Source organism: Adiantum capillus-veneris, chromosome 2 (genome assembly GCF_014529385.1).
Source record: "Adiantum capillus-veneris isolate H3 chromosome 2, ASM1452938v2, whole genome shotgun sequence".
NCBI classification, from domain to species: Eukaryota; Viridiplantae; Streptophyta; class Polypodiopsida; order Polypodiales; family Pteridaceae; genus Adiantum; species Adiantum capillus-veneris.
This window is the reverse complement of record NC_140932.1, coordinates 22,286,860-22,312,819: the sequence shown is the minus strand read 5'-3', so window position 1 is coordinate 22,312,819 and position 25,960 is coordinate 22,286,860. Positions and strand designations below refer to the sequence as shown.

Below are 25,960 nucleotides of genomic sequence, written 5' to 3'. Positions count from 1 at the left end.
AGCGCATCATCCATTGCAGCCACAACATGCATCAAATGAGAATCATCACATAGTGTAGCAACCGCATCATCAGATAGCATAGCAACCGCATCAAAAACCAAAGGAACATCCACCGGATGGAATAAATTAGAGCATCTCAATTCCCTCTTCTGACTTGCTAGTAAGTCAGCCAAAGAGAGTTCATCATCAACGTTGCAGGCCTTGCAACATGTGCATCAACCACTACGGGATCCTCAGGAACAAAATAGCTTCATAGAGAATCCCATGAGAGCATGTACATAGTCTCATCTGCATCAAACATACATTTTAAGATCTTTTTGTGTGTGTTGTATGCAACAACTTTGCCTCTATACAACTTTGTTTCCCAATCAAGAGGATGGGATTCCTTTGCCCAATCAACCCCGAATTCAACATCCGGGTATAAGAACTCCTGGTCCTCCAAAGCCATGCAATAAGCATTAGACGGAAGCCTTGTGAGGGTCAAAGCTTGTGCCATGCTCTGCTCGTGAAATTTCTACGTTCATGGTGCGTTCTCCGCGAAATTTCAAGCCCCTGTTTTGCAAAGAGTTTTGTGTAGGTTTTTGTTCCAGAGACCTATCATGTTTGCAGGGAATTGTTATCGTATATTTTTTGGGGGAGATTTTGGATCCAAGAGTACAAATTATGATTGATTTTCCAATGTTGGATGCAAGGAAGGATCCAACGATGGCTCTTCTTTCCCTCTCCCTGGCCTTGGACTCCATAGCCATGCAAGCTAATTTTATAAGTTGGCCAAACAAAATTGCTAAATTTAATTAGTGTCCATGATTTTTTTAACCTAGGAAAAATTTCCAGGTCTTTTCCAAGGCATGGGCCCTTCTCCAAAACAATTTGTAGACCAAGATGTCAAAACGTGAATGTCGTAAAAATTAGGGAAAAGTTGTCTATCTACAAGACATTTTAGTGTCCCAGAACACTTTAGTGTCCAATTACAGAACTAGTGTTAAGCGAGACAGATGCAAGAAATTGGTCTATTTGTCTCAATCTGAGTACATTGCTAAAGTTCTCAAGCATTTCAATATGGATAAGGGGAAGGCATTGAGTACTCCATTGCCTCCATATATGAAACTTTCTAAAGATGATTGCCCTAAGTCTAAAGAGGAAAGGGTTGAAATGCCACATGTGCCGTATTCATCTACAATTGGGAGTTTGATGTATGCTATGATTGTTACACATCTAGATATTGCTTTTGTAGTGGGAGTTGTCAACAGATATATGTAGTGGGAGTTGTCAGCAGATATATGTTAAATCCAGGCAAGAAACATTGGGAGGCAGTGAAAGGGGTTATGCAATATTTGAATGGTACAAAAGACATGTGCATTTTCTTTGGAACAAAGGAAGCAAGTGTGTAATGGGTTACATGGATGCAGATTATGCAGGAGACTTGGACAAGAGAAGGTCCACTTCAGGCTAGCTTGTTAATTCACAAGAAGTGTAGTTTCATGGAGATCTTGTTTGCAAGATTGTGTTACCTTGTCTACTACAGACGCTGAATATGTTGCAGCTTCAGAAGCTTGCAAGGAAGCTATATGGCTTGGTCGGCTGGTGGGAGACTTGGGAATCAATGTTGAGATGCATGTGTTACATTGTGATAGCCAAAGTGCTACATAATTGGCAAAGAATTCAGTGTCTCACACACAGACAAAGCATGTGGATCAAAAGTACCACTTTATTTGTGAGGTGCGGAGGACAAGCGATGGTAGCTTGCCAAAATTCACACCACTGAGAACCCTGCTATCTTCTAACAAAGGACTTACCTTCAAAGCTGTTTGGACATTGTTGGGCACTCGTGGGCATTGGGTAGATGATCATGGTCATTGTCTACCTTTATTGTATGTATATATACATTGTCACCCCACCTTAAAGCCACATGTCCTTTAAGTGGGAGGTTGTTGGAGTGGTAAAGCCCAATGTGCCATGCCTAAGTGTTGGGTGGTCCAAGACCTAATCGGGAACTAACACTGACCATTCATTCTACATAAAAGAGAAGGACTCATAACCTTAACACTATTATGTTTGGAGTCCACCCAAACCTGTGTCTCCTCTCTTCTTCTCTCTTCTCCATTGTTGCACACACACATGCTCTCGCACGCGCTCTTCACCTTTGGTATACGCTCTTATTGGAGTTGAGCATTTGGACTTGAAGTACCTATCATTCAAGGTGAGTTCTTGGGAGAAATAAAGGAAGAGTGCCTAATGCAAGTGCGAATTATGGGACACTCTATATGCATACAAGAAATTGGTCAAACAAAATCATGTAGTGTAAGAGATGGAGATGATGGGTGTTTCAAGGAACAAATGTAGCACATGTGACATCAACGGACGTCTCAATAGCTTCCAAGTTTCCAATAACGGTTTTTGATGTAGAAGATTCTCCACTCATACCTCACTGTGCTGAATGAGTGAGTGTCTTTTGGACTTCCTCCGTCACTTACCACTATATTACAATGAATTCGACTCTTATGCTCACCTATACCAACATGAGCACACAACATAAATGTGATGAACTCTTCGAGCTTGAGAAGTACCTAGAATAGCTAAGACACTTAGACCACATAGAATATTACATGAAGGTTTGGGACTAACACCTCGCTCATTTAGTGGCTTAGCTGTCCGACTTTGAATTTTTATGCCAGGTATTTTTAATGGTTACTTGGACTTACCTGTTCAAGGCCAGAAACCCAATTCCATAAGTTCTCAAAATTTAGGCCTTTTCCATTGTGTTGGTCTCTAGATTCCACCAGTTTGTCAAGTGGGTTGGCATATTTTGTCTCCTCTTGACTTTCCTGTCGAGATACTGATGTAGATTTTGCTTTATCTTGCATTAGAAGCGGTTGAATCTGTGTGTGGGTTCTTTGTGTTTGAGTTTCCACTTGCGATTTTAGAACCCATCTTGTTTTTGCCCTTGTGTGATCGTCTCTTGCATTTAATTATTTTTCTCCATAACTTTATGGACATTAGTCTTAAATATCCATAATTGATTATTTCCGTTGTAGAAACCTTGCTTTTGTAATTGATGACAAGATATCCATCTATAGATTGCAGCAACCTTGGTTGCAATTGGATGTTGGTTATCATTGCTTGCCTTTGGGTAGAAGCTTGTGCTACATGATTTCTCTTGGTTGTTCGAGATTGAGCTACAATTTTTGGTAACCATATTTGAGTGTTACCTTCATAAAATCCTTGTGCTTTGAGTATCTTCTTGGAATCATTCAATGCTTTACCTGTTTGTGATGTGTAGCTTTGTCTAGGTCTGACTTTGGTACCCAAACTTGTCACGTTTTTTGTTGCTTAGATGTTTGCTTTTGCCTTTTATGGTAGTTCTTTCTGCTGATTGAGTTGTTTGTCTTGCGTTTATAGCTTGTCTTGCTCTTTGTAGACCTCTTTGGTTGAGGCAAGTAGATCCAGGATGTTACTTTAGGCATTTTGGCCCAAACATCACCCTGAGAAATGATTGACTCATTTGATGCTACCCACCTTGTCAATTTTTGTTGTTCTGGTTGAACTTGTGCTTCACAAACTAGGTCTTTGACTTGGATATGCTCTTTGGATACTAACACTTGGTTGATTATCTTTGGCTTCTTCTGAATGCTTTTTTGTGATGAAAACTTTGGTTGATAGACTTTTTGCTTTGGTTTGCATAGCATTGTCGATGGTGTGGCTCTTGATGTAGAGGCTTCATGGGAATTTTGATGGAGGATCGTTGAAGGTAAAGTCGTCTTCTTGCGAGTTTGATATAATTCAGTGTTTACCTTTGGTTAACCTTTTTCTGCTATGCTTGGTTGCTTCTTTTTTGCATTGACTTGAGGTGCTTTTGGGGCTTTTGATTCTGTGGTTGTTGAAGATTTTTCTTGTGGTTGAAAGAAGACGTTCCTCCAGCATTCTCTCATGATCAGACTCTCTTTGATATGATGGGAGTCAATTATGTGGAAAGTATCCTTGTACTCCCCAATACTCAACTTGAGTATGGCTTCTGCCACTCCGAAGCTAGGAATTGTCGTTTTAGTGTGTACACTATGTCCTCTAGCTTGTTGATTGATGGCTTTCCCATCATGATCCATATTCCATAAGTCATTAGATTTTTTGTCGCGTTTGGATCTATCACAGTTGAACATGTGATTTTGAGTCCTGTTTCTTCATGTATGTTAATTTGATCGTCGTGGGAGATAGTCGATCTTCTTCCTTATCCCTGTTTTTCTTTGGATCTTGCATTTGTTGAACATTTGACATTGAACTAAGAAATTTTTTTTCTTCATCTGCTTTCATTTGCACTTTTTTTGTAGTTGGCTTTATTGAAATAACGTTTGTCGATTCTTCAGGCATGTTAATGATGACATATTCTCGTGGTTGCTCTGCTTCCTTCGTTTGCACTTTGGAACCATGCTCCAGGATGTACCTGTCTGTCTCACCTTTTCTGCTTTCACACTCATAAACCTCATTAACTTCCTTCAACACCTTTATGGTAAATAAGGGAGTTATGTCAAAGCCATCTACATTGCAAACTTTGGTGTTGGTTGCCTTAGTTACACAAACATCAAGGGTTGCCAGTATTTGATTCCATCCAAAGGGTTCAAATAACTCCTCTAGGAATGGTTCCTTAATGTAATCTTCATCTTCTACTGAACGTTCTAGGATGCAATCTTCTTTTCTAAGACTCCCCCATCCGGATGCCCCACACATCCAAGTATGCGCTTTGCTTTCCAACCAAGCAGGTACCTCCTTTTCCTCTTCAATTGTGGAGTATAATTCTTCCCATGGGGTTCGCTCTACATCTCTATAACTATGATCTTTGACACTAATTTTTCTAGTGACATCTTTGTGTCTCAAGTCTATATAGTCATAGCCCCAGTCTTGTACCATTTTAAGCTAACGCATGAATGATCTGCCCAATATGATATCAAAGTTGCTACTCTTATCAAAATTCTTTACGGCAAAGGTGTGCTCATACTCTATGCCACATAAGGATACAATGATTTGTTCTAATATTCCTATTGGTCTCTCTACGTATCCATCTGCTAATTGCAACTTCATTCAAGTTTTTGTAAGAGCAGGCTTTCCCCATTTTTTCCATCTTTCTTTGGTTGCAATGGAAATTTCTACCCCACTATCTAATATAGCAACCATCTTTACTCATTTGTATTCAAGTGGTAAGGTGGTATTTTCTTCTTCTCCTTCACAGTAGTCACCCACCTTATTTACTGGTACTGGCTTTGTCTGTGGTTTCTTAGGCAAGGTGTCATCCTTGTTTTTGTCCGCAAGTTGGTCATGTGAAGGTATTTTCAACCCCATGTTTTCCAGGTTTTTGCCCATTTGGCCCCATAGGTGCGCTCGAATTTTTAGTAGCTTTGAGAGATAAAGTGTGCATTGTATAGAAGAAGACATCAATTCATGCAAGCTATTGGTATCCATCATTTTTTGTGTGGCTTTCCACTGAGAAGGTACCATTTTAACCTTCGATTTTGTTTTGAGTTCTCCTATGAAAGATGGCAAAGTCTGTAGAGAGCATGGTTTACTCTCTTCAGATGCAACAGACTCGGCATCCCCATATAGAGATATTATATCCCCTGGGAAAAAATTGTGATCAATGTTTATCTCAGGAATAGGTGATGACTATAAAGTTGCACTACCATCTTTCTGGTCTAATCGATTCCCATAAGGATTGTGGCCATGGTTCTTCTACCTATGGAAAAGGCATCACTGCTTGTGAGTCTACCCTATCTGTGGTATTGGCTACTTCCCTTGTATCTAAAGGTGTCTCAACTTTTGGCTTGTCATAATAATCAATATCTAATTCTCCTAAATGATTTTCTCATATTAAACTGATCATTTAATGTGGGGAGGTACCAGGGGAGAAAAAGCTAGAATATTGGTTAAGCTAGCAGACCGGCCACAGTAGGGATCCAAAGGAGGGAAAATAGGGATCCAAAGGGGGGGCCATCTGCAAAAGAGCCATGTGCAACAATGGGCTAAAAAGACCCTAAGGTTCAGCCCATTAAGACTTCCAAAATGCTAAGGTTCCAAAATTTAAAGGTTGTGTCCAAAGGTCAACCCTAGGGAAAATTGGATGCTTTTTGTGTGCCCTAAAAGTCTTTGCACATCCCTACATGGGAGGGGGCGAGCCCTAAAGGTAGGGGATGAGAGAGAAAGCCACACACACACACATAGGCTCCCTTTACAAAAAGGGAATGAGGGACACATGTTAGCTCCCTAGGCCAGATGCCCACAAGGTGTGCCCAATTTCTATTGGATGACCCTTGAAGTGGACCAATGAGAATTAAGCTAGAGTAAATCTAGTTTAATTAATTTAAAAACATTTAATAAAAGAAACCAATGAGAATTAAGTCTCCTAGAAGACTATTGGGCAGTCTCCCAAGGGGTCCAATGAGCATTCAAGAGCCCCATGGCTTGCCTGATTCCTATTGGCCAGGAGGCAAAGGGGTCCAATGAGAGTTTAGTTTAATTATTTAATTACCTAAAGCTCTCACAAAATGGGAAAGGGGGACACATGTCAGAAGGCTATCACTTATGCTGCTTAATTGTAATTGGCTTGACTTGGGGAGGGCCAATGAGGCTTCAGCAAGAGCAATTAGCAAGAGGGCTCGCCCAAGAGAGAGAGGGGGCTGATTTTTGCAAGGCATTATCACACACACACTCACGCTTGACCATGTGTGAAGAAAGAATACTCTATTTCCTCCCAAGCTTTAATGGAGAGCTCATCACCTACTCCAAGCTTGTGAGATAGAAGCCTACATCAACACTCTCTTGGCATGTGGATGCAAATCCAACCAAGAGCCAAGCTTCAATGCATGCTCATCTTCTCTACCAAGCTAATTACTAAGCTAAGCTATGCTAATATGAGTGATTATGTGAGGAGATGTGCATCTTTCTCGTAAGATACTCCTTCTTCCTCTCATACCCTGCTAGCTCTCACCATCTTCGAAGGTGTGTGAGGTCTTGGGTCTGAGAACGGGGATAATTCAAGTTGTGTTTGATTAAGTGTTTTGCTTAGTGCATGAAGCTTCCATCTTCATTGCACTAGCTAGTGTTGAAGGAACACAAAGAATTGTATTGTACAATGTCTCTCTTGATGGGAGAAACCATAATACAAAGCCTTTTGGAGGGGGGACCGGCTCCATCAAAATCCGGTCCTCAACTGTTGTCAATAGCTTAATTTCTCTCTCTTTTGAAAGTATTGTTGATGCTATCTAACTAGGTGTTATGCTTTTAGTTGCTCTCTCCACCCAAGCTGCACTCTTGTAATTCTTATTAGGAATCTATTCTAATGGAATGCCCACTATGTTCATGCTAATTTCCGCTACACATAAGTTATTAGGCCATTAATTGTTACATGGCTCTTCCTCTCTGCTTACAATACCATGACTTTCCAATTCTTGGATTTTTTTGCAGATTAACACCTTCATTTTTGGAGCATTTGAAACATGTGGTCCCATAAGAGCTTGTGCCGCCTAGATGATCTCCTTGCACATTTGCAACCTCTCTTTTTCATACCCTGGATGAGGATATGTTATCCATCTATCCTCTTGGGTTTAGTTGGGTTTTAGCCTAGCTTCATAGGCCTTCAAAATTGCATCTAAAGATTCAAAGACTTTGCTGACCGAGATTGAACCTCACGAATTAGTCCTTGACTCTTTAGGTCCCTTTGCGGTTTTGTTCCTTTCTTACTCTTGTCTAAGTTGTTCTCTTGTTTGATTCAATTTAGTTTCCAAAGCAACTTCTCATTTGCTTTCATTTTGTCCCTTGTGGCTTTCCACAATTTTCTTCCTGTCCTCGTCAATATGTTCTCAATTTTTATTTGAAAGCTTCTTGAGCTTGAGGTCGAGTCATCACCTTTAAAGGAATTGCACGCTCTACGTCAGATCCGCTTGAAGAAGGCATCACCCCTACAACATTCATTGTTGATTTTCCCTGTAGTCTAGATTTTTAGCACGGTGTTGGCGTCGATGGTCTCTTCCACAACGTTGGTGCACCCAAGGTGTGTCGAACCATGGAAAATGCTAGCATCAAGTGCATGACATCAGGCAGAGCGATTGGAGAATGCTTCGGTGGGTACCAGATGCAAATTTGAGCCAGTGCCATTGAGATATGTATGCTATATGTGACACTTCGCAGGTCAACACATGGTTTTTTGGAGCTCTAATAGCTGAAAGCTTAACGGCATGGGTGCCAATTCGGTGGACAAGTTCACCGGGATCAAATATTGTGATCGTCGTGGTGGTCGTCGCTTTAATCAAGGAAGATCTTGGCACCCAAACTCGTCTATGTGTAGCCGTTTATGTTGTTTTGCGGCCATGATGGCCTTGGCCAGGAGCATGAGTTCTTGTGCTAAGGTATGCGGAGCTAAGCACGACTACACGGCCACCGCGAGCAAAGCTCGCAGGAATGCTACCCAATTGGAGACGTTAATTTTTATTTATTTATTTAACAAGGACTTATTTTTAAAAAAGGCATGCAACAGAAAATGAGCAGCGCAGGAGGAAAATGGCGTCACGTGAGGCCATGCATGAGGAGGTCGACGCTGGCCAAGAGGTTGCCAGTTTGCAGTGAGGGCGAGATGGTGATAAGGGTGGTCGGCAAGCAGGGAAAGAGTGCCATCTGGAGAGAGCAGCCCCCGAGCACGGAGATAAGGGAGTAGCCAGCGTTACAGAGGGGGGTCGTGACCAGGAAAAAGGCGGCCAGGGCCCCACGGGACAGCAAGTGACGGGGGCTGGGAGACACAGGAAGGCCGCCAGGGGTGTGGCGAGGGGAAGAAGGCTGAGAGGGAGAGCCGCCAAAGAGTGCAACAGGCTCGAGGATTATAGGGGGGTTTAGAAGGTGAGCATGGAGGGATGCCATATACAGTAGTAGGCAAAGGAGGGCGGCACTACAGAGGTGACATCATAATTGGAGGAGAGGCGGACAAGTTTGTGTGTGGCTAGGGGGAGGAGGTGCCGCGACCTACAAGTTGAAGGTCTGCAGCCCATTTGGTGGTTGGCTGTGCTATATGCAGTAAAAGGTGCCGGATAGCCAGTGGATGGCGTGAGTGAGGAGAGCCATCAAGAGCACCGGGGGGGGGGGGGGGGGGGGGGGGGGGGGGGGACCTGCACGCGGTATAGGGGTAGAAGAAGCTAACCATGTGCAAGGCCGCCAGGGCATGAAATGAAGGAGATGCCAGCAAGGAGCTCACGGCCGCTCTGAGGTAAGCAGGGCCGAGATCAGCTGCAGGTTAGAGGAGGTACAAAGGCCGACTTCAGAGGAAGGAGCTGCAAATGATCGTGGGCCTGAGGGTTAATGGGAGAGTTCTGAGGCATGCATGCAAAACAAAGTTGGAGTCGAGTTGCAGGGCCGCCAGTTGTAGAGGAGATGCCTGGGAGACTGTAGCAACTCAGATCAGAGCCAGGCCGTGAGCTTGGGAAGTTTGTTGTGGCGCCATAGGAAAAAACAAGAAGTGTCGAGTGCATGGGAGAAGAGTAGGGGTCATCTCAAGGCGTGCATACCTACTGTTTACAAAAGGCAACACTTGCAAGCTTCCCGAGAGTAATTGAAGAGTGTCAGAGTGTGGTAAAAAGGAGCTCCAGTGCATGTAAAGGATTGGCCAGATGCTACAGTAAAGGATGTTTTTGATGTAAAGCCACCATTGTACACATTCATTCCAAGTTTATCGAGTGACATGATCTCCATAGTCTTGGTTGTTTATGGGCGTGCTTTTTGTTCCTTTTTTCTCCTATGCTTACATTTGTATGAACTATGTGAAATCTCTATCCGTGGGTATGGAATATGCCATGAGGATGCAAGCTTGTAGGCCAACTTGTGGTTGCTAGTGGATAAAGGCGTGTGCTCAAATTCGGGATTGTATATATGTGAGTGTTGTGCATGCTAAAGGTTTCGCACGAAATTATGTCCTTGTCGGTATTGAGATGCATATATGGGCAGATATGGTGTTTGAAGAGATTGTAGATAGAAGATACAATGATTTGCGTTGCCATTGGATACATGCTATCAGGGTTGGTTGGGTTTGGGAAAGGGAAATAGTCATTTGCAGATTGTGTATCGAGGTGTGTGTTTGCTAGGGGATAGGTGTGATGTGGAATCACTGGTCTATAGAGAGGTATTTACTGAGTGTGCTGGGTGTTTTCCCATTTCCCCCTTTCCATCAGTGGTGCCCCCACAGAGGATCTACTGATTGCTCCTCGGTTTAAGATTTAAAGCTTGAAGATGATGCATGATATCGAGTTGGTGCTTGCTGGAGAAGAAGAGGCTGAAGATTGGTTTTCTGATCTGGAGCTATACCTATTATAGAGGAGAATTTGTGGAGATGAAGCCAAATTGAAGGCACTACCATTGGTTCTGCAAGGACGAGCCAAAGCCTGGTTTGAAGGATTGAAGGTTGCAGATCGTCAGTCGTTGAGCAAGATTCACAAACGGTTTGTTGAAGCTTGGGTGAACAATTGGGTAAGCTGAAGGAGGATGTAAGTGAAGATTTGGCTTTATTTTTGGATAAATTTGAGTATATTTGGGAAAGACTAGCTGCTATTACATGTGCAAGAAATGGAGATCATTTCAAGCGAGAGCAGTTTCTAGCCTACTTGCATCCACGAATCAAGGATAAGGTCAAGTGTGGTGATGCAGAGGACTATGCGCAAATGGTTTTCTTGGTGAAGGTAAAGAGCAGAAAGCAAAGAAGAAGCTGGAGATGGGTTTGTTGAAGCCGGAAGACTATGGGTGTAGCTCGACAACGAAGCTTCATCATGTGCCAAAACAAAGTTCAAGCGTCAAAGAGGTAGCTGCTTTGCCATTGGTAAGCCATTTTGGTCATTCATTTCAATTTGTGCCTCCGATTTGGTATGTTGCTGTACAAGAGTCTGTTAGCTCCGCTAACAAGGATGCGGTCCTAGCCGAAATATGTATGCATGAAGAAGCAAATGAAAATATGAAAAGCTCACCGGACAAGCTTGAAGATGTTGGCAAAGCGATGGTCCCAGCTATGCAAGTGGAAGCTAGCCAGGGGGTTGGACAATCTTGCCCTACCGATTGGGTTGAAGAGCGACAATGCATTCCAAAAGGTGTGGATGACATCAACATACCAGAGAACGAGGTAATAGATCATGGATTTCTTACTCGCTTAGCAGATGATGTAGCCATAGAATAAGTCCTTGAAGAGCAGGCAATGGTGGTCAAGCAATCCAATTTGCTCTCGCATGAAGTGGTTGAAGATGAAGTATCAAAGTCTATGGCAAATGAAGACTTGCATGGTGAGTCAGGTATGGAGTGTATGTCATTTGAAGGACCTACAATAGAGGGTATGCTTGAGAAGCAGGTAGGCTTGGTTCTCCAAGAAGAAGCACATTGGAAGATAGGTTTCCAAAGGTTTGTGCCATGTTGTTGACGGACATGTTGTTGAAGGTTTCTTTGCAGGCAACTGTGTACCGATTGCAAAGTTTTTTGGGAGAAGATTATGCTATGGAGAGCTCTCTAGCAGGTGAGAAAATAATGATGTATGGTGCAGATGCTTCGCAGGTTGGTGTACATGTTCATTCAGTGTATGAAGCATGCATATGGATACAGGTTGTTGAAGATCTATGTTATGCCAAACTGCATGAGAGGTTTGTTTTTGGGTTTACAGGTGCAAAAAAATGACTGATTATGCATGTACTAGAGACAATTGGCTCTGTTCAATGCCATGTATTTGATCCTGGTGGAGTTTGCATCACACTTGAGAGAGCCTATGGCTTTCCATTTGATCCGAGGGATTCTACAGTTGATAAAATCTCTCTCTATCTATCTATATAGTTGTACATACTACATATAGCTTCTTATTATGCAATCATGCTCTCACTTCTTATGCAGTTTTTTGATACCTAAATAATGCTATGGTTGAGCATCAATGCTCAACGAGGGGGTGGTCAATGATGGTGCGCCCAAGGTGTGTCGAACCATGTAAAATGCCAGCAATGCTTCGGCGGGTACCAGATGCACATTTGAGCCAGTTCCATTGAGATATGTATGCTATATGTGACACTTTGCAGGTCAACGCATGGTTTTTTGGATCTCTAATAGCCGAAATCGTAACGGCGTGGCACCCGAAGTTGTCTATGTGTAGCCGCTTATGCTTTTTTGCGGCCATGATGGCCTTGACCTAGGAGCATGAGTTCTTGTGCTAAGGTATGTGGAGCTAAACACTACTACACGGTCACCACTTGCTTTGCTGGCGGGAATGCTACCCAATTAGAGACGTTAAAAAAAAAAAATTTTAAAAAGGACTTTTGTTTATAAAAAAAAAGGCATGCAACAGAAAATGAGCAGCACAGGAGGAAAGTGGTGCCACTTGGAGCCATGCATTAGGAGGTCGACGCTGGCCAAGAGGTTGCCAGTTGCAGTGAGGGTGAGGTGGTGAGAAGGGTGGTCGGCATGTAGGGAAAGAGTGCCATTTGTAGAGCGCAGTCCCCGAGCGCGGAGATAAGGGAGCAGCCAGCATTACAGAGGGAGGGTCGTGACCAGGAAAAAGGCGGCCAGGGGCTCACGGCACGTACAGCAAGTGACGGGGGCCGGGAGCCACAGGAAGGCCGTCAGGGGTGTGGCGAGGGAAAGAAGGCTGAGAGGGAGATCCGCCAAAGAGTGCAGCAGGCTCGAGGATTATAGGGGGGTTTAGAAGTTGAGCATGGCGGGATGCCATATGCAGTAGTAGACAAAGGAGGGTGGCACCGCAGAGGTGGCGTCATTGGAGGAGAGGGTGACAGGTTTGTGTGTGGCTGGGGGGGAGGAGGTTCCGTGACCTGCAGGTTGAAGGGCTGCAGCCCATTGGGTAGTTGGCTGCGCTATATGCAGCAAAAGGTGCCGGATGGCCAGTGGATGGCATGAGTGAGGAGAGCCGTCAAGAGCACAAGGGGAGGGACCTGCACGCGGTATAGGGGTAGAAAAATCTAACCATATATGTGCAGGGCTGCCAGGGCATGAAATGAAGGAGATGCCAGCAAAGAGCTCAGGGCTGCTTTGAGGCAAGCAGGGCCGAGATCAGCTGCAGGTTAGAGGAGCTACAAAGCCAGACTTCAGAGGAAGGAGCTGCAAATGAGTGCGGGCCTGAGGGTCAACGGGAGAGTTCTGAGGCATGCATGCAAAACAAAGTTGGAGCCGAGTTGCAGGGCCGCCAGTTGTAGAGGAGATGCCCGGGAGACTGTAGCAACTCAGATCAGAGCCAGATTGTGAGCTTGGGAAGTTTGTTGTGTCCATAGGAAAAAGCAAGGAGTGTCGAGTGCATGGGAGAAGAGTAGGGGTCATCTCAAGGCATGCATACTTGCTGTTTACAAAAGGCAACACTTGCAAGCTGCCCGAGAGTAATTGAAGAGTGTCAGAGTGTGGTAAAGAGGAGCTCCAGTGCATGTAAAGGATTGGCCAGATGCTACAGTAAAGGATGTTTTTGATGTAAAGCCACCATTGTACACATTCATTCCAAGTTTATCGAGTGACGTGATCTCCATAGTCTTGGTTGTTTATGGGCGTGCTTTTTGTTCCTTGTTTCTCCTATGCTTACATTTGTATGTACTATGTGAAATCTCTTTCAGTGGGTATGGAATATGCCATGAGGATGCAAGCTTGTAGGCCAACTTGTGTTTGCTAGTGGATAAAGGCGTGCGCTCAAATTCGGGATTGTATATATGTGAGTGTTGTGCATGCTAAAGGTTTCGCACGGAATTATGTCCTTGTCGGTATTGAGATGCATATATGGTGTTTGAAGAGGTTATAGCTAGAAGATGCAATGATTTGATTTGCCATTGGATACATGCTGTCAGGGCTGGCTGGGTTTGCAGATTGTGTATAGAGGTGTGTGTTTGCTAGGGGATAGGGGTGCTATGGAATCACTGGGCTATAGAGAGGTATTTACTGAGTGTGCTGGGTGTTTTCCCATTTCCCCCGTTCCAACGTTCACAGAATACAAATAATCCTATTTGTGGACCCTTGTTTGGACAACCTCTTCCCCAATGATGACCTCCACATTCATAGCATGGACCTTCTTGTTTCAGAATTGGTGATCCAGCTAATAGTTTTTCTTGCCTGGTAAAAATGTTCTTTAAACCATACTCCTGATTGGCTATCTACATGAGCGTATTTCCATCCATGGAGTACTACTTTCTTGTAGGTTGTGGCACATGTGTTGGCTGAGTGTAGTTGACTACTACTCTACCGTTCATTTAGAATAAGTGGTTGTTGCCCTAGCACACATTGTGGCTTTGGTTGAGTGCTACACCATGGAGTGGGATGATTCCCTCACAAGTATTGCATCTCCTCAATTGAGGTTGTCTTACACTCACGTTCTATTTGTAGCCTTGGTTTATTCTTCTAATCACCCCCTCGACTACTTGGTTCAAAGCTGGGTATCGTAGGATTTTCAACATCTTGCTTTGTGGTGGGTTCGCTCTTTGGAGAAGAGGCACTACTGGTTGTGTTATCTATATCTTCACTCACCTCTCTGTAGACGTTGCAATTGTCAACTAGATATAGAGCTTCTCTAGTGACTTGCTCAAATGTCGTGCATCCCTTCAAATGTAGGTCGTTTTTTAGAGTTTCATTCCTCAAGCCCTCTATGAAGAGAACTGATAGCCTCTCATCTTTTGGCAGCTCTCTCACAGGACACCTCTTGATGTATTGTTTGAAGAGAAGCAGAGCTTCCTTCACTCTTTTGTCCTTTTTTTGTTTGAAAGTGAAGATCTGTGACACTGTGTTGCGCTCGATCCCCCTTTTCGCGAACTCCTCTATAAACTCTTGTAAGAGTTGTGCTATGTTTAGAAAATCATCTCTATTTAGTGGTTGACACCACGTTGGTGCACCTAGAATTCGTCGACCCACGAAAGTGTCAACAGCAGGTACATGGAGGTGTGCAGGTTGATGGGAGAGTGATGATGCATTTGATAGGTGCAGATTAGAACAACTCCGACTATGGTGTGTGTATGCCAGATCCAGCACTTTGCAGGTCAAGTTGTGGATTTTGAGCTCTAGCGGTTGATGAGCTTCAAGCTTATCAACACAAGGAGGTGACATGTTATGTATGCAATATGAATGCTCCATTTTGCAGAACTAAAGGCTTTTTTTATAGCAAAAGGCACTTGACCAATGGGGAATTATGGGAGCACAAGGTGGTCAACGGTCATGTCGATCGTCACAACTCCTGCAGGCGAAGATCTCCTCATCTGGGAACCATTTTTACTTTGTGGAGCGGGCTTTGTTGATCTGTGTCCATATGGCCTTCTCAATGGAATCATTATTCAAATCGATGGAGCAACTTTACATGGCGTTTTCTTGACGTGTGAAGCGGAACTAAGGAAGGCTTTTTTTAAAGCAAAACTCAAAATGAACAGGAAAAAAAAAATTGAGCAGTTGACGCCCCTGCAGATAGCGGGTGGCCGAGAGTGGAAAGAAGAGGGAAACTAGCTGCATGAAGGGCAAGGGGGGCCAACTGGCTGAAGAGGCGGCAGCCCGTTATACAGGTGGTGGCGTCATGCAGGGGATGGGGGGAGGTCGCCAAGGACCGGTAGGGACTCAGGGGACTGCACAGTCTTTTTGAGGAGCTAAGGGCTGCGCAGGCATACCACGAGGGTGGGGCACGACCTGTGTTGGAGGCCGTGATCAGAGTAGAGTACAAAAAAACAGCGCTGCAGGGCTGTTGAGGGGTCTTGTGGATTGCAAGTGCGACTCTCGCAGAAGCTTGAAGAGGCCTGGGTCGAGTTCATGGGAAGAATCAAGATGGGTTACTGCAGAAGGGAGCCGTCATGGCAAGAAACGGGGGCGGCTGCTGTGGAAAACAAGGTTGCCGAGAGCAGGTCTGAGAAAAGGTGAGCATCCAGTAGCGCTAAAAAAAAGGGGGTCATGCTATATGAAGCAGGCCTCCCGTTGTTGGGAAATCCCTTGAAGGGTTTGGAGTTGCGAACGGGGCAACTTGGAGCAAGCCAAAGGGTGGAGGGCACCGCTGAAGGAACTGTAGAGGTCGGCTACAAAGGATGAGGCCTTTTGTATGCAGAGAAGGGAGAGTGGCATGTAGAAGGGGTCATCCGGCAATGTAATAATAGGGGTTGCCTATGAATGAGAAGAAGTGGCCGCCAAGGATAACTTTAAAAAGCACGTAGAGGACATTAGCCATCATTGTACCGAGGTTGTTGTTTTTGCTATGCATAAGTGGACTTATGGTCTGGTTGGTTATCTTTTGTGCTGGATTTTCCACCAATCCTCTCGTCTGTTCGTCTTGTCTCTTGCGTAGCATCCATGGTAGTTGTGGCTCTAGATAGGCTGTGAGTGTGCAGAGAGAGAGAGAGAGAGAGAGAGAGAGAGAGAGAGAGAGAGAGAAGGGAGATTGTGTGGACGGATTTTGATAACAATTGAGGCATGTGTCGCCTTTCTGTGTGAGTGTATGTATCAATTGGTGTTGAGATTTGATGGTGTTTTGATGGGCTTGTTGTGCTGAGGTGATTATGTGTGAGTGTGTCCAGCCAGTGTTGTTCAAAGGCGAGTGTGTGCAATTGACGTTTGCAGATTGTGTATCGGTGTATCATTGATTCTGTATGGTTAGGGGTGCGGGATATTCCATGGGCTATAGAGAGACAGTGTAGAGTGTGCCGGGTGTTATTCCCATTTTCCCCTTTCCATCAGTGGTTCCCCCACGGAGGATCTACTAATTGCTCCTCGGTGAAGTTTTAAAGCCTGAAGATGATGCATGATATTGACTTGGTCCTTGCTGGAGAAGGAAGAGGCTGCGGATTGGTTTTCCGATATGGAGCTATACCTGTTGAAAGTTGAGAATTTTTGGACATGAAGCCAAATTGAAGGCCCTACCATTGGTTCTACAAGGACGAGCCAAAGCCTGGTTTGAAGGATTGAGGGTTGCAGATCGTCAATCTCGCTGAGCGAGATTTGCAAACACTTTGTTGAAGCTTTTCAGAAGCGGGTTTCTCCATCGGACTTGGGTGAGCAATTGAGCAAGCTAAAGCAGGATGTGAGTGAAGATTTTGCTTTGTTTTTGGATAAATTTGAGTCTATTTGGGAGAAACTAGCTGTTGTTACATGTGTGCGAAATGGAGACCATTTCAAGCGAGAGCAATTTCTAGCCTGCTTGCATCCGCAAATCAAAGAGAAGGTCGAGTGAGGTGGTGCAGAGGACTATGAGAAAATGGTTTTCTTGGCAAAGGCAAAGATCAAGAAAGCAAAGAAGAAGCTGGAGATGGGTTTGTTGAAGCCGGCAGACTATGGATATAGCTCGGCAATGGAGTTGCATCATGCCATGAAGCCAAAGGGGAGTTCAAGCGTCAAAGAGGTAGCTACTTTGCCATTGGTAAGCCATTCTGGTCATTCGTTTCAGTTTGTACCTCCAATTTGGTGTGCTGCTATACGAGAGTCTGTTAGCCCAGCTAGCAAGGATGCGGTCTTGGTCGAAGCATGTATGCATGAAGAATCAAATGAAACTATGGATCAAAGCTCCCAGGAAAAGTTTGAAGATGTTGACAAAGCGATGGTCGAAGCTATACAGGAAGAAGCTAGCCAAGGGGTTGGGCAACCTTGCCCTACCAATTGTATTGAAGAGCGGCAGTGCATTCCAGAAGGTGTGGATGATGTCACCGTACCAGAGAACAAGGTGATAGATCATGGCTCAACGAGGGGTTGGGCATTGATGGTGCACCTAGAATTCTTCAACCCATGGAAGTGTCAACAGAAGGTACATGGAGGTGTGCAGGTTGATGGGAGAGTGATGATGCATTTGATAGGTGCAGATTGGAACAAGTGAGACTATGGTGTGTATGCCAGATCCGGCATTTTGTAGGTCAAGTTGTGGATTTTGAGCTCTACTGGTTGATCAGCTTCAAGCTTATCAACACATGGAGGTGACATGTTATGTATGCAATATGAATGTTCCATTTTGCTGAACTAAACACTTTTTTTATACCAGAAGGCACTTGACCAATGGGGAATTATGGGAGAACAAGGTGGTCGATGGTCATGTCGATCATCACAACTCCTGCAGGCGAAGATCTCCTCATCTGGGAACCATTTTTACTTTGTGGAGCGGGCTTTGTTGATCTGTGGCCATATGGCCTTCTCAATGGAATCATTATTCAAATCGATGGAGCAACTTTACCTGGCGTTTTCTCGACGTGTGAAGCGGAACTAAGCAAGGCTTTTTTTAAAGCAAAACTTGAAATGAACAGGAAAAAAAAAACGAGCAGTTGACGCCACTGCAGATAGCGAGTGGCCGAGAGTGGAAAGAAGAGGGAAACGAGCTGCATGAAGGGCAAGCGGGTCCAACTGGCTGAAGGGGCGACAACCCGTTATACAGGTGGTGGCGCCATGCAGGGGATGGGGGGAGGTCGCCAAGGACCGGTAGGGACTCTGTGGACTGCACAATTTTTTTGAGGAGCCAAGGGGCAGGAGTACCACGTCAAGGGTGGGACACGACCTGTGTTGGAGGCCGTGAGCAGAGTAGAGTACAAAAAAACAGCGTTGTAGGGCTGTTGAGGGGGCTCGTGGATTGCAAGTGCGACTCCTGCAGAAGCTTGAAGAGGCGTAGGTCGAGTTCATGGAAAGAATCAAGAAGGGCTACTGCAAAAGGGAGCCATCATGTCAAGAAAGGGGGGCGGCTGCTGTGGAAAACAAGGTTGCCGAGAGCAGGTATGAGAAAAGGTGAGCATCCAGTAGCGCTAAAAAAAAGGGTTCATGCTAAATGAAGCAGGCCTCCAATTGTTGGGAGAATCCCTTGAAGGGTTTGGAGTCGCCAACGGGGTAACTTGGAGCAAGCCAAAGGGTGGAGGGCACGGCTAAAGGAACTGTAGAGGCTGTCTACAAAGGATGAGGCCGTTTGTATGCAGAGAAGGGAGAGCAACATGTAGAAGGGGTCATCCGGAAATGCAATAATAGGGGTTGCCTATGAATGAGAACAAGTGGCCACCAACGATAACTTTGAAAAGCACTTAGAGGACATTAGCCATCATTGTACCGAGGTTGTTGTTTTTGCTATGCATAAGTGGACTTATGGTCTGGTTGGTTATCTTTTGTGTTGGATTTTCCACCAATCCTCTCGTTTGTTCGTCTTGTCTCATACGTAGCATCCATGGTAGCTATGGCTCTGGATAGGCTATGAGTGTGCACAGAGAGAGAGAGAGAGAGAGAGAGAGAGAGAGAGAGAGAGAGAGAGAGAGAGAGAAGGGAGATTGTGTGGACGGATTTTGATAGCAGTTGAGGCATGTGTCGCCTTCCTGTGTGAGTGTATGTGTCAATTGGTGTCAAGATTTGATGGTGTTTTGATGGGCTTGTTGTGCTGAGGTGATTATGTGTGAGTGTGTGCAGCCAGTGTTGTTCAAAGGTGAGTGTGTGCAATTGACGTTTGCAGATTGTGTATCAGTGTATGTGATTCTGTATGGTTAGGGGTGCGAGATATTCCATGGGCTATAGAGAGACAGTGTAGAGTGTGTCGGGTGTTATTCCCATTTCCCCCTTTCCAATATCAAAGCCGTTCCTTCTAATGTCAACCCAAATCCCTCACACTGAGTATGGAAATCCGCAATCTTTTCAGCTCTCAAAACTTGTTTGAAGAGAGAGACATGAGCATATGGATCCTCTGACCCATCGCATTTTGTCTTGACACATTGGGTCACTTGATATGGTCTTAATCGTTGTGGTCCCGTCACCAATCTAACCAATTCATGGTCTCTTGGAAAAATGTCTCTCGTGCTCTTGTCTCGTTTTGGAAAGAATCCTGATAAAATCCTCTTTGATGTGTACTCTGGCATCGTTTTTGGCTGAAAGTAATTAGAGATCGGAGTACCCTTGTATGTATATCTCTCTAGGTCAATTGAATCACTAAATTTGTACTCACCACCATACTTATCTACCATCAAAACTTGAACTTTATGGGCATCTATATACGTGAATGCATAGAGGTTCTTATGGGTGGTCAACTCTCTAGCATTGGGTACTACACACTTGTAGAAGATATAGGGATCTTGATTTGTGAACCTATACAAGCCCTCATAAGCATAATCTGTAAGCACCTTCATGGATTCATTGGCTTTGATGAATCTCACAGTTGGTTTGTTGATCAGAGGATGCCTCTCCTCTAGGTATTCTCCTAATCCCCCTATCGTCGGCATTGTAGTATTTGTTGCATTTTTCATGTCTTTGAGTGGAGTAGAGAACCCTGGTGCTGGACGCATAGTCATGGTCAAGGATCACTTAAAACTCTCAAGATAGTCTCTTACAAGGCCACTTTGGCTTAGTGAAACTTATTCCTTTTGGCCCCTGGTAAGGTCTCTCAAAAGTCAAGAATTTGTGACTTAGGAAACCTAGAAAAAAAAATTGATAGCCTAGGAGACTAACCACAAACTTAGCGAGTGAAAAAGAACATATTGCCAATTTGAAAGGAAGAGGTGAGAGAGAGGGAGAGCCAAGGTGTAGAAAGGAGAGGGAAATGGAGAACTTTGCAGATGAGGTTTACACCAAATGGGTTTCGCAATTAGCTCTTCAGTGGTGTAACCCAAACAAGAGGTGTAGGAGGGTTTAAATAGGTATCCAACAAACGGTGGAGGGGTTCCCAAGGTAGTAAGTACAGAGTTTAAAGAGGAGGAGGCCTCTTCAATAGGACAGAATTATCTACTTAATGGGGTAGAAAAAGGAGGGAAAAAGGGAGGCTTAAACAGTGTAGTTTTAATGGGGTACAAAGAGATGGGGACTTTGACCAAAATTTATGGAGGAAAGGGAGAGAGGGGGGGTAGGGGGGAAATTTGCAATAAAAATTTATTATGCTTGTACCCTTGGAATAGGGCAAGGGACCAAAGCTATGTAGGGGAGAAGAAGGAATTGGAAAGGGAGATGGAGCTATACCTGACTCAATTTGGAGTTGTCTATGAAAAGTTAGAGCAATTTTAGTGAATTGCACTTGAAATAGCACTCAAGATAGTCTCAGGACCAGAACACAAGAATGTTGGCTTGTATCTTGGCCTCCTGAAGGTATTTTTAACTCAAACTTGAGTTTTGGGATGTCCTCAAGTATGTTTACAAGATCACCAAGTCAGATACCCTCACTATGGTGAGGAACATGGATCGCGATCCATGTTTCTCTGTCAAAACAAAATTCCAAATTTTGACTGTGTGTAGACAAGGTCATATGCAAGCTCTATACCAATTTTCATGAAATATTAAGGTTGAGGTACATGGATCATGATCCATGTTCAACCACATCTGGACTTGACCCTTTGGCAGCCTGTTGCACTCTATGTCCACAAGCTAAATCTCAAATCTTCTTGGATTTGGACTTGTTTTGACAGTTCAAATGGCCAATATTACGTCTGAAATGCGGTTTTCTATCTATCACCAATTTCGCTTTCTTTTGATTTAATTTTGCTCAAATTGTTTTACAACTAGGCTTGGGGATATTTTTCCTTGTGTATGCTCCATTGATCTGGAAAGTTCTAGGTCAAGATGTCACTATGGGTACATGGATTGCGATCCATGTTTGGAGCCCAAATTGATTTCTCTTGGTACCATCAGATTCAACATGATTAGTAGGTCCTATGGTATCAAAAAATTTGAAAATGGACCTTTGGATTGGAAGTTAGGTCAGTTATATCACTGTGTCAAAGTACTTGGCAGTTCTGGGCTTTTGATTTGGTTTTTGATATCCAAATTCAGTTTTGAAAATACTACTAGACTCCCTGTGATAGGATCTAGCTATGGTGCAAGTTTAGCATCCGTCTATGACATAGGAACATGGATCGTGATCCATGTACCTCTGTGTTAGATGGTAATGAAACTTGACTCATAGTTTGCCCTTGGTCCACTGATCCCTGCTATATGGTTTTTCTATGATTTGGATCACTTTAGGTCAAGCAAAAGTCAATTCACAAGTTTGTTTTAGTGTTTTCACCTTGAACTGCTTTTGGCTCTTTTCGCCCACTTTTTGAACTTTTTTGACAAAAATTCTTTCGGGACTTTTGTTCACAATTGTCTCTGCTACTACAAGATGGAGAAGTTTCTATCCAAAAATTTCTCAGGGGTACATGGATCGTGATCCATGTTCCACCACTTTTGGACTTGATCTTTGGTGAGTTAATAGACTATGATGTTTGTAGCCTACTCAAAACTACCAAAAATGACTTTTACAGTCTGTTGTGGCAGTTTTGAAAATGTTCTAATTTTGGCTCTTTTGACCACTTTTTTCAATTTTTTTGCATATAGTTCTTTTGGGAGAGTTATTTGTCTATGTCTCAGCTACCTGCTGCCCAAATGTCAGCCAGAAATTTTTATGAGATACATGGATCGCGATCCATGTTCCATCACATCTGAACACCAAATTTGGCTTGATGATTACTTGCAGTGTCAATAGTCTATTCCACCACTTCTTTTTAGATTTGGATAATTTTTCCCCATTCAAAAGTGAGTTATTCTGTTTGCTTTGCGGTTTTTGACAAGTTTCTGTATCTGGCTATTTTGACCAACTATTTTCAATTTTTTGACATGGTTCCTTTTAGCAAAGTTGTTCCACTAGTTAGAAGGGATATACTTGTCAAGTATCAGCCCCAAATGTCAAAAGGTACATGGATCACGATCCATGTTTGACATCATTTTTTCATGAATTTGTTTTTGCAGGTTCTCTATGACCTGTAGAAGCCAAATTTCACCCCTTTTTGAATTTGGATCCCAAAAAGTTGAAAAATCCCAAATCTTGTGTCTACAATGCCTGTTTTATTGTTTTTGCCCTAACAGTCAATTCTGATGTGATTTTTGAGTTTTTCTTTCAGGCAAATTTGATGAGAGCAATGTCCCACTCATGCTCACTATAATAACTGGTCACCTTTTTGCAAAATTGGTCTTTGAGTTACATGGATCTCGATCCATGTTCCTCCACAAATTCTGGCCAAACTTTCCAGATTGCTTCTAGAGAGTATGTTGATGCCCTTGATCCACAAATTTTTGAATTTGGATCACTTTTGAGGTCTCTACCATAAAATTTTCATAATTTCAAAGTTATGTTCATTTCGGCCAAAATATGGTTTTCACCCTTTTTTCCCTCAATCTTTTAGCCCAAATTTGATGGTGGTAGTTTCTACTTACCCTGCTCCTCAGTACTAAAATGAAACATGAAATAAAAACAAACAAACGATACAAAATAAAGTTAAAATACAAAATGAAACAGCACTCTGAAAGCATAGAGAAAATCGAAGAATGGAATGCTTTTGGCTATCTCACTCACCCCCCTCTTTACTTCTCAAGAATAGATCTAGCAAGTCCTCCGGTTTCTAGACTCTAGCAAGCACCAAACCCCGTGTCTAGCTGCTTCACTGCTAAAGTCCAAATGGAATGGAGAGACAAATCTTAAAAAAGAACACTCTAAATACGCACTAGGTCAGTCACCATCTAAGGATCATATTCCCGGTAGCGGCGCCAATCTTAGCGGGTCACCACGACAGATTTTTGTAGCATAGCTATCGGGAACTTACATAATGTCAATACTCGGATGGGGCACGAAGACTTTTTGAGATCGTCAATCTCAAGATGTGAACCTTAACAAGCAAAAACAAGAACTCTACAAGCAAACCAGCACTCAATGATCAGGGAAATCTGCCTCTGTCCTTTCTCACATCTCTATGCCATCCCACATACAAATATTGAGAAAATTAGTGTAATTTAATGCAAAAACCTTCAAATTGGGTCAATTTATCTCTATTATTTCTCATATGTAGGTTTTCCATGTTTTTGGGGAAAAAAATCAAACACTGAACTCAACATGTAAGCTGATTGTGTTGTACTTTAGAAAGAACAACCAATTTTTGTGCCAAGGGAAACAAGTAAAAGGTCCACCAATCAATCTTAGATCCATTGAAGTCCTATTGAAGTATGAAAGGAAGCAAGGTACTTAATCCAATTGAATCATGAAGAAAAACAAGGTATATCACTAAATAATTCAAGGTATGACAAAGAAATTTAAGGTCCCCACTTGTTCAACCTATACTATGTTGTAGCATGGGCCTTACAAGATCTATCATGTTTTTTACTTGAAATCCCTAAAGTTTCAAGAATCAAGAGAGACAATTCCCATTAAACATTAGTTATGCATCAAAAAGTTTTAAAATATCCACCACTTTCACAATCTTAATTAGATCTATGAAAGCATTACAAGAATCAAGGTATATCACTTGTCCAACTTTAGCTCCATTGAAAAATAAGGATAAACAAGGTATCTCTCTTGTCTAAGTTGGGCATGGAGAATCAACACAAGATCCACCACTTGTAAAACCTATGATATATTTTAAATGGTATATATGAGGCTCACCATTTGTTGAATAGAAACATCATTGAAACAAAAATAGCCATATATCATGGATGCAAGGTACCGTCATAGGCTCAGTCTATCATCTTTGTTAGCATGGTAGATTTGGTCTTAAGCTCCACCACATGTCAAACCTTTATTTTGTTGTAAAATGGAGATTTGATTTTCAAGATCACCACTTGCCCAAACCCTACTCCAATGATGCTTGAAGAGAAGAAAGGTCCACCACTTGTCCAATATATGCTTCCTTAAAACACATAGAGAGTAAAGTTCACAACTTCTCCAAGCTTGAAGAGGAGTAAGATCCACCATTTTTTCAGGCTATGCTTCCTTAAAACACTTAGAGAGTAAAGTCCACCACTTCCCCAATCTTTTTACTATTAATGACTACAAGTTCCTCCACCACTTTTCCAAACTATCATCTCGAATAGAATGGCTAGGTGACTAATATCCAAGGTCCCCCACTTATTGAATCTTGTCTCCATTGATCATAGAGAGGAGAAAGGTCTACAAATTATTGAGTCTTGTTTCCATTGAATCATTGATAGGAGAAAGTCCACCACCTATCCAAGAAATGCTTCGTTGAAACATAGAGAGAATGAGAATCCATGAATATCCTAAATGGTTAGAAGAAACCACTCTACAAGGTCCATTACTTTTCCACTAATCCACTCTATCTTGTATCATGAAGATTTTGATTTCAAATCTAGCACTTGTCAAGCTAGGTTCTAATGGATATTGAAGAGAAGAAAGGGCCACCAATTGTACATGTTAAGCTCGATTGAATCATATAAAAGATCAAGGTCCACGACTTGTACAATCTATAAGGTCAGCCATTTGATATACTAAGTCTAACACCTATGCTATTTACTGAATGGATGGTGTATTTTCCTATCACTTTTCCAACTTATGATATATTTTAGCATAGGAGGTTCAATTTCAATGTACATCATTTATCTAAGTAAGGCTCCATTATTGACACATGGAGAGAAGAAAATTCTACAAATTATCCAATCTATGCATGCAAACTAGGAGGAGGTTCACCACTTGGGTTGCACATGCGGTGGCATTGTATAAATAGCTTATGCCTAGCTTGGACAAGTCATGGTCATTGATTCTCTTAATGATAAAAGTAAGCCTAACATGGGTAATTTGTGCACCTTGCTTCTCTCCATGGTACACCATGGGAAAGCAATGGTCCTTCAAACAAAATTCCACATGCTAAAATATATGATGAGTTTGCAGAAAAGTGGTGGACCTTGAAACCCATAGCTCATTTACCCACATAGGCTCTAACATAGATAGTGGTTGATGTTTTGTCCATCATGTTTAGCAAATCTAGCTTAGATCAATTGGGGATCTTTAGACTAAATTTCCATTCTATAATTGAGAATAGGTCCATGGATCTTATATATGCTAGTATTGAGTGGACATAATTAGTCAAAACCATGTGTTGTAGTAATCAAGATTGAAAATTTATTTGACGACTTACACAAGTGTTATGAGTTTTTTTTTTCATATCCAAATGGATCTTATACTGGAAAAGTGGTAGATTTGAGACCTAAGAACCCACTCTGTAGCATTGGTTAAGAACTTATGTACTCTAAGAATACCTTTGACAAGTAG

At 42.9% G+C, this 25,960-nt stretch overlaps 1 protein-coding gene and 1 pseudogene across 1 annotated transcript; both read left to right on the top strand.

The window, feature by feature from the left end:
- Positions 1–9,971: 9,971 nt before the first annotated feature.
- LOC147462495 (uncharacterized) lies at positions 9,972–11,512 on the top strand (annotated as a pseudogene).
- A 5,661-nt stretch (positions 11,513–17,173) lies between these two features.
- LOC147462494 (uncharacterized) lies at positions 17,174–17,800 on the top strand. The gene has a single exon (XM_086493693.1). The coding sequence runs from the start codon at positions 17,189–17,191 to the stop codon at positions 17,798–17,800; it is 612 nt and encodes a 203-aa protein (XP_086349819.1). The 5' UTR covers positions 17,174–17,188.
- The last annotated feature ends 8,160 nt before the right edge of the window (positions 17,801–25,960 follow it).